Source organism: Hemiscyllium ocellatum, chromosome 17 (assembly GCF_020745735.1).
Source record: "Hemiscyllium ocellatum isolate sHemOce1 chromosome 17, sHemOce1.pat.X.cur, whole genome shotgun sequence".
NCBI lineage: Eukaryota > Metazoa > Chordata > Chondrichthyes > Orectolobiformes > Hemiscylliidae > Hemiscyllium > Hemiscyllium ocellatum.
Genome location: NC_083417.1, coordinates 30,553,359 through 30,567,246, shown reverse-complemented (window position 1 = coordinate 30,567,246; position 13,888 = coordinate 30,553,359). Strand labels below are relative to the sequence as shown.

The 13,888-nt window shown below is 41.9% G+C and overlaps 1 protein-coding gene across 1 annotated transcript in view; it reads left to right on the top strand.

Moving 5' to 3' along the window:
- ankrd11 (ankyrin repeat domain 11) overlaps positions 1–13,888 on the top strand; it is a 213,297-nt gene that overhangs the window by 110,785 nt on the left and 88,624 nt on the right. Inside the window, exon 4 of the mRNA XM_060838042.1 lies at positions 10,353–10,494. Coding sequence (XP_060694025.1) covers positions 10,353–10,494 — 142 coding nt within the window. The remainder of the gene's footprint in view (positions 1–10,352; positions 10,495–13,888) is intronic.

Sequence of the window (13,888 nt, the reverse complement as noted above, 5' to 3'; positions counted from 1 at the left end):
CCTGATATACGAAAGATGCTTCACTGGTCGTGGATGGGGATCTTTGGAAGTATTCATCTACAAAGAAAAAGCCCCTTGCCTTTACCGATCCTGCCACCATCACAAGTGTGGACCTACCCAGGGCATGCAAGGTGTAAGTTGCCATTGTGACAGATCCGATTGTATTCCCTTAAAAGATGAGAACAGCTCCAATGTGAAAAGTCAATTGTATTCACCTTACAGTGGATGACCATATCTTTGCCCTTCCTCAAAACAGAGGAGGAGTTAAAGAAACCTAGTGTCCCACTGGCACCACATTTGCCTGGATTAATCATGATTACTCTCACAATAAGGGCTGTTCATAAACCCTTTTTACAGACCGGGGCTATGTTTTCTTCAACAGTACGGCCACAAACTTCTTAGAGTCCCCTTACCCCCAGTTGGTGGCCGTTGGCACCCTACTTTTCAAGACTGTACCCTTCTGGAGAATTGGGACCAGCATATGGCCACCAGAAATGTGATGTCTCAGAGGAATTTTACACTACAGGACAGACAGCTGGTTACAGTGCAGCAGGCCTTTTTTCCCTTGGGGTTTCTGGGCTAACATGGCCACCCCACAAGCATAACTATCTCACATGAGGACTTAGAATGTGGGGCAACGGTCACGGAGGGATGCTCATGGTTATCACCCAGAACCTGAACCAACTCAGACTTTTCTCCATCCCAAATCACTATGCATTGGATTACCTCCTCACTGACCAGGGCAGCATTTGCCCTATAATACTGGACAAATGCATCATGTGCCTGGATGGCATCACCACTAAAGTCATTCGCTATGTACACGAGATAGATGAACAACTAGGGTCTATAAAGGAGGGCAAGGGACGGGCCGGATGGTGGGACTGGGGCTCGGAGGGTGAAAGGACTGGTTAGTTAATATGGCTATTTATGTAAAAGTAGTTATAATAGGAATCCCCCTAGGAATAACTGTTCTGAAATGCATCTTACATCGAATAATAGATTCCGTGCAGGGAATATTTCCAACAGATGGGCTTTGGTGACCTGATACTCAGCTATTGAGGATTTAAATGACGACAGCACTAAGGTCAGCTCCTATGCCATTGGCCTTCATGAAATGATAAAAGGAGGGAATGAGAATGTCTGTAGGGTATAAGCAGGCAGAGAAAGAGTTAAGTTCTGAGTTTTGTGAAACAGGTTCATCTGAGCATGTCTCAGATCAGATAAGAATATACAGTTAGCAATGGGGTGCTGGAGGCAATGCATGCTACCTTATCTGGATGCTCCTCCCTGTAAAATGACTATATAATTCATTGAGAAGCTGTTGTTCGAGAGAAGACTGTGAACTCATGTCTCTGCACATGGGTGATCGTTTTCTCTCTCACTCCCTCTGTGACCTGGAATAAAAGAAAGTAAAACAACTGTGTCTCCGAGTGTGTTGCTTTGACTGAACAATACTAGGTTTACTCTTTTCCCTCACTGAGTTGGATGAAGGGTATTCCCCAACGTCTGTTCTCGTTTCAAGTGGCAGCGTGTTAACATGGAATGAGAAAGCAAATTTATGAGTAAGATGTTGTGAAATTGAGGGATTTGCCCTTTATCCAAATGAAAATTATGTATTTTGAAGAATGTGGACTTGTTCATCTGAGGTGCGATATGTTTGTTGACTCTCTGCCATCCATGTATGACAGAATTTCTGTTGTTCTTATAGAGTAATAGCCTGTGTCAATGGTATCTATTTTGTTCATTACTGTTATGGACTAGACCAAACCCCTCAAAACATTCTCATCTTAAAGGAAATGTGAGGTGTTGAATTCCAGATGCAATTCAGTTGGTCAAACTATGGGATTTAAGGCCAAAACACATACTTTATTCATTCAGTACAGTTAAAATACAGTAACAGAATCAAAGAATTAATATAATTCTATTGAAAAACTTAACAGAATAATAGATACAGTAACTTTAACTAATTAACTGTTGCAATATAGTAACATCACAAAAACACACCTTTGGTAAAAAGTAAATTCAGAAAACAGATTGTCTTGTATGCAACTCCAATAGCAGGAATAGCACTTCCCCAGTAACTGAGAGAGAAAAAAAAAGCTTTGACTTTTTCCAAGATCCCAACAACTGCTGAAAAGATTGCGTTCATTCACTCTGTCCATGCCCCTCACTATCCTATACACGTGTATAATGCCCCACTCAGTCACCTAGCTTTAAAAAAAAAGTCCTAGTTTCTCCAACCTCTGCCTATATCTCAGACCATTGCGTCCAGGCAACATCCTTGTAAATTTCTTCTGCACTCTTTCCAGTTGAATAACATGTTTCCTGTCGCAAAGTGACGAAAACTGAACACAATACTCTGTGTATAACTGCAATATAATTTCCCAATTTTTATGCTCGATACCCTGAGTGATGAAGGTCAGTGTGCCAAAAGCCTTCTTCACTGCCCTGTCTATCTGTGGCTCCACTTTCAGAGAACTGTGAACCTGAATTCCAAGATCCCTCTGTTTCACTACCCTCCCCAAGGCCTGATCTTCACCATGAAACTTCTACCTAGATTTGACTTTATAAAATGCAAGACCTCACACTCCATTTGCCATTTCTCGGCCCACTTCACCAGCTGATCAATATCCTGCTGCCATCTCTGACAACCTTCCTCACTGTCCACATTACCGCCTATTTTAGTGTCATCAGCAAACTTACTAATCCAACTTTGTACATACTCATCAAAAATATTGATATAGATAGCAAACAGTAATGGGCCAAGCAACGACCCCTAAGGCACTCCACTAGTCGTAGACATCCAGTCCGACAAACATCCTTCCACTGTTATCCTCTTCTTCCTACCATCAGGCCAATCGTGTATTCAATTTGCCAGGTCCCCCAGATTCCATGTGATCTAACCTTCCAGAGCAGCCTACCACGTGGGACCTAATGAAAGGCCTTAAGGAATCCACATAGACTACATCTACTTGTGAGGTTCCCTTCAGATTCTTACAAGCTTGATGCAACTGCAATACACCAACTTCTATGAACAGCCATGATTTATTTCAACAAGTATAAGCATTTTTGGAGGACCACTTAATACTCTTTGCGAGGCTTATGGAGCTGTGTCAAGAGATGCTCTTTGATTGAGAGAACAATCGTCCCTTTGTACAGGCTTTTACGTCATAGTCAGTCATGCACACAAGCCACCATCCCCTAGCACTCCCCGGTAGTCACATGCCACCAAAAACAATGTAAAATGATTAAATTATTTCCACAAACGGTATGAGAGATCAGGTCATCCCTCAAAACAGTGTGTGATTAGTTTATTTCTCAAACTGCAGTATTTACAGAGTATGATTAGATAGTCACATCCTGCTTGTAAGACAGAAAAACACACCCTGGGACATTCAATTTCTTGCATGTCAGCAGAACAAATTAATTCTTTAACATCTCATACTACCCCTCCCTCGTCAACCTTCCTGGTCACTTCTTCAAATAACTCATAACAAATTTGTGAAGCATTCCCACTCAAAGCCATGCTGATTACTCTAAATGCATGTCTTTCCAAATGCATGTGCATCTTATCTCCCAGAATTTTCTGCTGTAACTTACCCACCACAGATGTTAGGCTTACTGGTCTATAGTTTCCAGGTTATTCTTTGCAGCCCTTCTTGAATAATGGCAAAAATTCGCTACCCTTCAGTCTTCCGGGACCCCTCCTGTGGCTAACAATGTTGCAGAAATATCAGCCCGGCCTCCATAGTTTCTCCTCTAGCCTCTTGCAGTATTCTGTGATATATCTGGTCAGGACCAGGATATTTTTACACCTTCATACATTTTGTATCTGCCTTCACAGTGGAGTCGATGGTAGTCATGGTTTGGAGATGCGGTGTTGGATTGAGGTGTGATTTTTAACTATGTGCTTCACAGTGGAGGACACTAATAACATGCCAGTAATTGACGAGGAAATGATCATGATCACAAAAGAGGTGGTGTTGGGCAAGCAAATGGAGCTAAAGATACACAAGTCTCCTAGCCCTGATTGAATGCATCCCAGGTTACTAAAAGAGTTTGCGGAAGAAATAGCAAATGCACTTGTGTTCATGTTTCAAAATTCGCTGGACTCTGAGGCAATTCCAGCAGATTGGAAAATATCAGATGTGGTGCCACTGTTTAAAAAATTAGGTTGACTAAATATGGGGAATTATACGTAGTTAGCTTAACTTCAGTACTGTTGAAAATGCTTGAATCTATTATCAAGCAAGAAAAAGCAAGACGTCTAGGTAGAAATTGTCCTGTTAGGCAGACGCAGCAAGGGTTCATGAAAGGCAGGTCATGGTTAACAAATCTACTGGAATTCTATGAAAACATTACAAGTACAATGGACAACAGGGACCGAGTAGATGCAGTGTGCCTCAAATTCTAAAAGGCATTCGACAAAGTGCTACAGAAAAGGCTACTGCATAAGATAAAGATGCATGGTGTTGCAGACAATGTATTGGCATGGAAAGAGGATTGGTTAACTAACGGAAAGCAGAGAATGGGGAGAAATGAGTGCTTGAAACTTTATGGTTTCAAGACCCCTCCTCCCCTTCCTAGCTTACTCCTAGCAAACGTACAATCTCTGAAGAACAAGATGGACGAACTCAGATTACGGCTCAGCTTCCATCATGAACTGCGGGATTGCTGCACATTTTGCTTCACAGAAACCTGACTCAACCCATCCATTCCTAACTGCGCACTTCAGGCTGATGGTTTTTCTATCTATCATATGGGACCGCACAGCATCCTCTGGGAAGACAAAGGGTGGGAATGTTTGCTTTATAATCAACAAGTTGTGGTGCACAGGCATTGCGATCCTGGGCAGCCTTGTTTCACAATTCCTCACCACCAAATGCCACTCCTTCTATCTACCACGGGAATTTACTACTGTTATACTAACTGCTGTATATGTACCGCCACAAGCAAAGGTTGAGGAAGCTCTGAATGTGCTGTATTCCACCACCAACACCCAGGAGATAGAACACCCCGAGGCCCTGTTTATTGTAACTGGCAACTTCAATCAAACCAATCTAAGGAAGATGTTGCCCAAGTACTACCAGAATACTACCTGCCCCACTAGGGGCCCGAATATTTTAGATCACTGCTACGTCACTGTGAAACATGCCTACCGCTACATCCCCCACCCTCGTTTCGGGAACTCCGACCACAATGTCGTGTCTGTTCTCCCGGCTTGCAGGCAAAAGCTCACTCAGGAGACCCCCTTGCAGATACAGGTCCAGTGCTGGTTGGAGGAGGCAGAGGATCAACTCCGGTGCTGAATGAAATTGGCTGATTGGGCCATGTTCAACAGTTCGCAGGTACCTTGGACGAGTACTCCACCACCATCACAGACTTTTTTCAGCAAGTATGTGGAGGACTGCATACTGAAGAAGTCAATCCGGGTGTTACCCAATAGAAAACCCTGGATGAATCAGGACATACAGAACCTGCTAAAAACCAGGTGTGAGGCCTTCAGATCAGGAGACCCACTCAAATATAAGGAATCCAAATATGACCTTTGCAGAGCCATTAAGGCAGCCAAGGACCAATACTGATCCAAACGAGATACCCAGATAGACACCCGGCAACTATGGGAAGGACTGAATGACATTTCAGGTTCTAAAAAGAGACAGTGCGAGATAGCAAACAATGACACATCCCTCCCAGATCATATGAACATCTTCCATGTCCGTTTTGAGCAGAATTTTGGCGGAGAGGTAACTCCTATTCTGACAAGTCCTGACAAACCTGTCACTGCATCAGAGGTCAGATCAGTTTTCCTTTGTGTGAATCCAAGGAAAGCGATGGGACCAGACGGAGTACTGGGCCGTGCACTCAGAGCATGCGTAGATTAACTGGCAGAGGACATCTTCAACCTCTCACTGCAGCAGGCCACTGTCCCTGCCTGTTTCAAGAGGGCCTTCATTATCCCTGTGCCTTTAGAAAGCTCATGCAGCATGTCTCAATGACTACCGCCCAGTGGCCCTAACTTCAGCGGTCATGAAGTACCTTGAAAGGCTGGTCATGACATGAACCAACTCCAGCCTCCCCACTACTCTTGATCACTCCAGTTTGCCTAGCGGACCAACAGATCCACATCAGATGCCATATCATTTGCCCTTCACTCCTCCCTAGAACATCTTGACACCAAGAACAGCTACGTAAGAATCCTACTCATTGACTACAGTTCAGCCTTCAACACTATTATCCCCTCGAGACTGATTACAAAACGTAGTGATCTCGGACTAAGCCCCAATCTGTGTAACTGGATCTTCAGTCTTCTGACCCACTGGCCACAATCAGTGAAGATTGGGGACAATATTCCATCGTCACTAGCACTCAACATTGGAGCCCCCAAATGTGCCTACTCAGCCCCCTACTATACTTACTGTATACCCATGACTGCATCGCTAAATGCCAGACTAATGCCATTTTTTTTAAAGATATTTTTATTAGAAATTTAATATTTTGACAGATTTACAAAAATAAACAGAACTTTCAAGCACAAACATTAATATAAAAATAGATCTTAAATATATAATCATCAAAATTCAAAGGAATGATACTAAAGAAGAAAGAAAAACAATGAAACTCAGTTAACTACTAATCTAATCCACAATTATCCAGAGTGTATAGTTGAGTCACTTACATCCTTCAAACAAGAAAAAATGTTCTCTAATACACTCATAACAGTATAATAAAAAGGAAACTATTTCCAAACAATAAGAACAAAAAAAAACATGTTTGAATGGAGATCCTCCCCCTTATTCTCAGGGGGCCTTACTTCCTTTCTAAAGGTCCACCATATCCTCTCCCAAACAGTGTCCCACCCTTGACCCGGGCGCTCCTTAATAGGATTTAGATATAATACCGAGCTAGAGTTAACAGTGAGCGCCCCACCCCCACCCCTCCCCACCCATACCTGAGTATATCTGATAGCATCAATGCCACGTACAAACACACATAACTATAAAATTACAACTCCAACAAATTACAGTTAAGTATAATAACATAAAATAGCAAGGGAAGACAACCCTGCTCCCAGAAGCAAAAGTAAAGTAGAGTAAAGTATCCATTTCTCCCCACGGAGTGTGGAAGAGGCAAGCCAACATAAATTGTCTCTTACGATTTATTTAAACGAGTCTAAAAGTTCCTTAGCCTCTTCTGGTGATCTAAAATTATACTCGGATCCTTCATGGTTAAAGCATAACGTCGCTGGGTAGCGTAAGGTGTATTGAATATTTAAGTTCCTTAGACATTTCTTCACCTCATCAAATGCCTTCCTCCTTCGTGCCAAAGCCGGGGAGAAGTCCTGAAATAACATAATCTTGGATCCTTCATGGATCATGGCTTTAGGATCCGTTCCAAGCTTTCTGGAGGCGTCCAGGAGTATCTGCCTCTCCCTATAACTCTGCAGCCGGAACAGGACCGGGCGTGGGCGCTGGTTTGGGCCAGATCCGCGTACTGCAACCCGGTAGGCCCACTCCACCCTTACCCGGTCAGTTTCAGCCCCCAGGTTTAAAAGCTGGGGCAACCATCGCTCCAGAAATACTACTAACTGTCCCTTCTCTTCTTGTTCAGGGAGGCCCAGAAGACGGATATTCTTTCTCCGATTTCTATTATCCAGGTCATCCATGTAGATTTCAAAGGCCCGGACTCTCTGCTCCAGAGCTCTCACCTGTTCTGCAGCTGTTTGTGCTGCAGCCTCGGAGGTCGTGGCCTTTAGCTCCGCCCCCTTCACTCGGCCCTGTAATTCCTCGAGAGCCTGGCTGTGCTTTTGTAACTTTTCTTCGAATGCATTCCATCTCTGTCTGGATTCTGCGATGAAATTGACGAGTGTCGTTTCCAGCCTGGCAATCATCTCTACAAGGCCTGTTTTTACATCAGCTGCAGCCTGAGGAGAGGAGGGTGGGGGAGGGGTCTTTGTTTTCTGAGAGCTGCGGGATCCCTTTGGTTTACTCATTATCCACTTAATATTAAACTGCTTAAATATAATAGTAAACAGCTAATTAAGGTTAGAAAATTTTTTTGGGTGGTTTGGTAAGTGTGGTGGGGGTGAGTAACTCACTTTACCCAGGTTTTGGGAAGAGCACTGTAAACTCAGACTTGCTGAGTCGCCGCCATCTTGGATCTCCGACTAATGCCATTTAAAGTTCGCTGATGACACCACCATAGTCAGTCGAACCTCAGATGGTGACAAAACAGACTATAGACAGGTGGTGGAAGACTTGGAAAAATGGTGCACTGAGATCAACCTAGTTCTCAATGCCTGCAAGACCAAGGAACTCATTATTGACCTTCGGCGGGATGTTACGCATGCCCCCCAACACATTAACAGCACAGAGGTGGAATGAATCGAGAGTGTCGAGCTCCTGGGAGTGGTCATCCACAACAAGCTTTCTTGGACTCTACATGTGGATGCACTGGTTACAAAGGCCCAACAATGTCTCTTCTCCCTCAGGCAGGTAAGGAAATTTGGCATGACAGCGAATACCCTTGCCAACTTTTATAGGTGCGCCGTCGAGAGCATTCTGTCTGGATGTATCACTACCTGGTATGGTAACTATACTATTCAAAATCAGAGATGGTTACAGAGAATGGTTAACTCGGCCTGGATAATCACAAAGGCCAACCTCCATCAAACAGTCCCGCTGTCAAGGAAAGGCTGCCACATTCTCAAAGATCCATCCCATCCTTTTCTACAGCCTCTACCATCAGGGAGAAGGTACAGAAGCCTGAACGCATGCACCAGCTGGTTTCGTAACAGTTTCTACCCTACTGTTGTTGGAATACTGAATGGACTCTCAAACTCTTAACATTCGCCTGTGCCTGTGTTTTTTTTTGCCCCTGTTTACCTATTACTTACCTATCTATGCTACTTAACTTTGTGATCTGCCTGTATTGCTCACAAGACAAAGCTTTTCAGTGTGCCTCGGGACACGTAACAATAAATTCAATTCCAATTCAATTTTCTGGTTGGCAGTCAATGACTAGTGTGCCTCGGGGATCAGTGTTGGGACTGCAATTATTCACAATTTAAACAGATGGCTTGGAGTTGGGGACCACGTGTAGTGTGTCAAAGTTTACAGATGACATCGAGATGAGTGGTAGAGCAAAGCGTGCAGAGGATTGTGGAACTTTGAAAAGGGACAGAGAAAGTTTTAGTAAGTGGGCAAGGTTCTGGCAGGTGGAGTACAATGTTAATAAATATGAAGTCATCTGTTTTGGGAGGAATAATAGTAAAAAGGACTTTAATGGTAAAACAAATTGCACCATGCTGCTATGCAGAGGGACCTGGGGTGTCCTTGTGCTTGAATCAAAAATGTCGGTTTGTCAGTGCAACACCTAATTAAGAAGGCAAATGGAATTTTGTCCTTCATTGTGAAAAGGATTGAGTTTAAAAGCAGAGAGGTTATGTTGCAGCTATATTGGGTACTGGTGAGGCTACACCTGGAGTATTGCATGCAGTTTCGGTCTCCTTATTTCAGAGAGGATGTACTGGCGCTAGAGGGGTTGCAGAGAAGGTTCACTTGGTTGATTCTGGAGTTGAGGGGGTTTGGCTTATGAGGAGAGACTGAGTAGATTGGGATTATATTCATTGGAATTTAGAAGAATGCAGGGGGGAGGTGTTGGTGTGGGGTGGAGTGAATTTTTATAGAACATAAAATTATAAAGAGAATAAATAAGAAAGAAATAGAGAGCATGTTTCCACTGGTGGATGAAACTGGGGCTGGAGGGCACAGCCTCAAATTTAGGGGGAGTAGATTTAGGGCCAAATTGAGAAGGAACTTCTCAATGCAGAGGGTTGTGAATCTGTGGAATTCCTTGCCCAGTGAAGTAGTTGAGGCTTCCTCATTGAATGTATTTAAAGCTAAGATTTTTTGAACAGTAAATGAATTAAGGTTTATGCTGAGAGGACTGGTAAGTGGAGGTGAGCCCACAAAGTTCAGTCATGATGTTATTGAATGGCGGATTGGGCTCGAAGGGCCAGATGACCTACTCCTGCTCCTGGTTCTTATGTTCTTACGAAAGCTAAAGCTAAAACTCCTGGTTCTGTGGGACTTTTTTGTTTGACTTTACAGCAATTTCTATTTTTGTATGTGATTTCCAGCATCCACTGTAGTTTTGATTTTTATTTAAAAATGAACAGAATCCTTACTGAACTTCCTTGAGAAGTATGGTTCATATTTACTTTACAATAATTTAGTTATTTTACAAATTTTGGACCATTGATGCTTAAAATATACCATAGAATGACCTAGAGAAAAGTTACTACTTACAAATTTTGTTTTCAACGGTGACACTATCAATTTTTAATCCAGGATAAGGATAAAATATCATGTAACAAGACTCCGAAGTTGGATCGAAGTGATGGAGGAAAAGAGGTGAAAGAGAAAGCATCAAAGAGGAAACTGCCTTTCTCTGTTGGAGTTAACAGCAGTGATCAGAAAGATTCAGACACAGGTAAGAAGGGCAAACTGCCAAGGCAGGTGCATACGTTTTTTTCCAGGATAATCTGCAGCTGCTGCAACTTAAAATTGGTTTAAAAATGATTAATTTTGATGTCCCCATTTACAGTAACAGTTATGTAGTTGAATTCACAAGTAATGTTTTTTTCTACGTCTTCAGAGGACACTGTCATCTTGAAAGATTCTTTTGTTTTTGCCCCTCCTGATGAAATTCTCAGAGCAAATCTGCAGACTCCCATTGAATTCCTAAAAGGCCTCCATATCCAATACCACGAAAGCAGGTGGTCAGATATCAGTAGGGTTGAGAACTGCATGAGGGCCAATATCTGCATATCTTTAAAGATTGTAAGATTCTACCCATAGTCTCAGGTCTGGTTTGCTGATATGGGATTACAATGTAGCCAATTATTTTGATAACTTTATTTCATGTGAATGCTGGTCTGTACAATTTACACAGTAAATTCATGAACCTGAATTAGCAGACCCATTGTATGAGGGCTACTTCAGTTTGGGATGCCTCTGAATAAAGCACTAAAATTAACTTAAGATGTTCATCATTGTAGTTTTTCATTGATCAACTTTCACAATCATGCCATGCAGTGAAACAGAAGAAAGTTGTTAATTACTAAATGCAATAAGTTAACATTGCATCAGATTAAAAATGTTTTTTAATTTGTAACTTTGAAAAAAAATCACAAAAAGTATGCAAATGTTGTGTCATAGTCTGTCTTAAGTTTTTTTTGTTTCTTCTTGACCATGGATTTCTGCTTGGTGCCTATTTATATTCTCCAACATCAGTGACATAACCGCATAAAGTTTGGAGTGTAACAAACACAGAATGCTGGAGAAACTCAGCAGGTCTGGCAGCATCTACAAAGAGAGGAAAACAGCTTGTTTTGAGTCTGGCATAACTCTTGTACAGAACTGCTCTGTGGAAGAGTCGCACTGCATTCAAGATGTTAACTCTTTCAACAGATGCTGCCAGACCTGCTGAGTTTTCCTGCATTCTCTGTTTGTTTCAGACTTCCAGTGTTTGCAGAATTTTGTTTTTATTCAAAAATTGTGTAAAGCATTCTGAAATGAAATACTTAGTAGCCTGGTAAATATCAACCCCAACATAGTTTTGTACAATTATTTTAAACAGTAAGGAACAGACAATAGCTGTGGCAGTGAAGTTTGCAATAATTTTAGTGTTCTTCTTCCCAAGATGTGTGCAGTGCTCTCAGTCATTTTTTTCTACAAGAGCAAACAACTTCAAAACTAGTAATCTGGAGTAAGATGATGAATGCTGGAAATATACAGCAGGACTGACAGTATCTGTGGAGAGAGAAAGAGTTAGCTGTGTGAAAGTAGAAAAAAACAAGCCTGTGTTAGTGATAACAGGTAATGAAAACTCTTTAGTATTGTTGGATGCCACCACAATGGCGTAATTTTCCATTGAGCCGAATGAATGACAACTTAACATTTGAAGTCTACTTCAATCACAATTTACATCAGTGACCTGGATGAAGAGAATAGGAGTGATATTTCCAAATTTGCTGACTATATCTAGGAACCTAAGTGAGAATTCAAAACGATAAAGCAAGATTAAGTGAGTGGGTAACAAGGTGGCAGACGAAATATAATGTGGATAGATATAAGGTGTTCACTTTGATAGTAAGGATAGAAAAATAGAATATTGCTTAAAGCACATGAAACTTTTGAATGTTGAAGCTCAGGGTGGTTATTTGTATACATTGAAGGCACACACATAGTAAACACACAAGCAAACTGCCTCTAAGAATGTCGCAAATCTAAATAAAAATTGAAAATGCTGGTCAGTTTAATCAGCATCTATGAAAAGAGTACCCAGAGTTAACATTCCAATCTGATTATTTTAACAGAACAGAATGTTAACTATGATAAGTGATAAAGAATGCAAATAGCATATTGGCCTATACTGCAAGAGAATTGGAGTGCAAACATAGGGAGTCTTGCTAGAGTTGTAGAAGACTAAATGAGACTCACCTGGAATATAGTGTGCAGTTATATTCCCTATAACCAAGGAAGGTTATTCTTGTCTTGCTGGTATAGGGAAAGTTTTCCAATCCAGTAAAACTTGTTCTGTGATAGGTGAATAAATTGAAACTTTACTCGCTGAAGTTTAGAAGCATGATAGTTGATCTCATTGAATTATGTAGGTTTCTTAAGGGATCATTGAGATAGATACTGTTTGGTTTTTCACATGGGTGCATCTAGAACATGGACGCACAGCTTCAGGATAAGGGGTCATTCAATCAGATTGAGATAATAAAATGTTGTGAAACTGAGACCTTATCTACCAGAGGATTGTAGATGATGCATCATTATATGAATCCAGGACTTATATCAGATTTTTGATCTCTTGGAATTTAAGACTGCAGGGACTGCAATGGAAGATGGAATTGAAGTAGAAGATCAGCCAACAACACTGAAGGAGCAATGGCATATTTCCAAGTTAGGATTGTGAGTGTCCTGAAGGGGAGCTTACGGTAGTGGAATGGCCGTGTAACTGCTGCTTTTGTCCTTCTAGGTGGCAGTGGTTGTGAGTTTAGAAGGTGTTGTCTCAGGAGTCTTTGTGAATTCCAACAGTGCATCTTGTAGATGATGTGCAGTAGGGAGTGGGTGGAGCGGATGTTTGTGCATGTGGTGTTAATCAGCCAGGAGTTTTATTCTGGATCATGTCATTAGAGCTGCATTTCGCCAACCAAATGGGGAGTGTTTCATCACCCTCTTGATTTCTACCTTATATTTGATGAATTCCTTAGGCTTTGGGGAGTGAGGTGCAGAGTCACTTTACTGCATGTTTCTGACGTGTTCTTGTAGCAGACATATTTATGTGACTAATCCAGTTCAGTTATTAATCAATGTCATGAAGGGGGCAGTTAGCTTAATTGGCTGGACAGCTAGTTTGTGATATAACCTAATTTGCTGAGGTTACCATGAAGGACTCTCCTTCTCAACTTACCCCCCCCCCCCCCCCAACCCCTCTCATCTGAAGTGCGGTGACCCTTGGGTTAAACCTGACAAGTTGTCTCTCTCTCATGAGAGCAGAACTCGAGTCTGGTAAAACTATGGCAACTTTAACTTGATTTCCAGGATGTTGATAATGGGGGATTCAGCAATTGGTAATGCCATTGGATGTCAAAGGCTGATGGCTAGGTTGTCTCTTGTTGGAAATAGTTATTACCTGATACTTGTGTGACGTGAGCATGAATTGCCACTAGTCAGCCCAAACCTGAATATAGTCCAAGTAGCAATGGACTGCTTCAGTATCTTAGCAGTCTTAAGTTCTTAACTTTTGGAATAAAAATCATACAGTGAATTTATTATGTTGGTGGCTGCTGACAGGTATAGTCTTTGCCTTGATG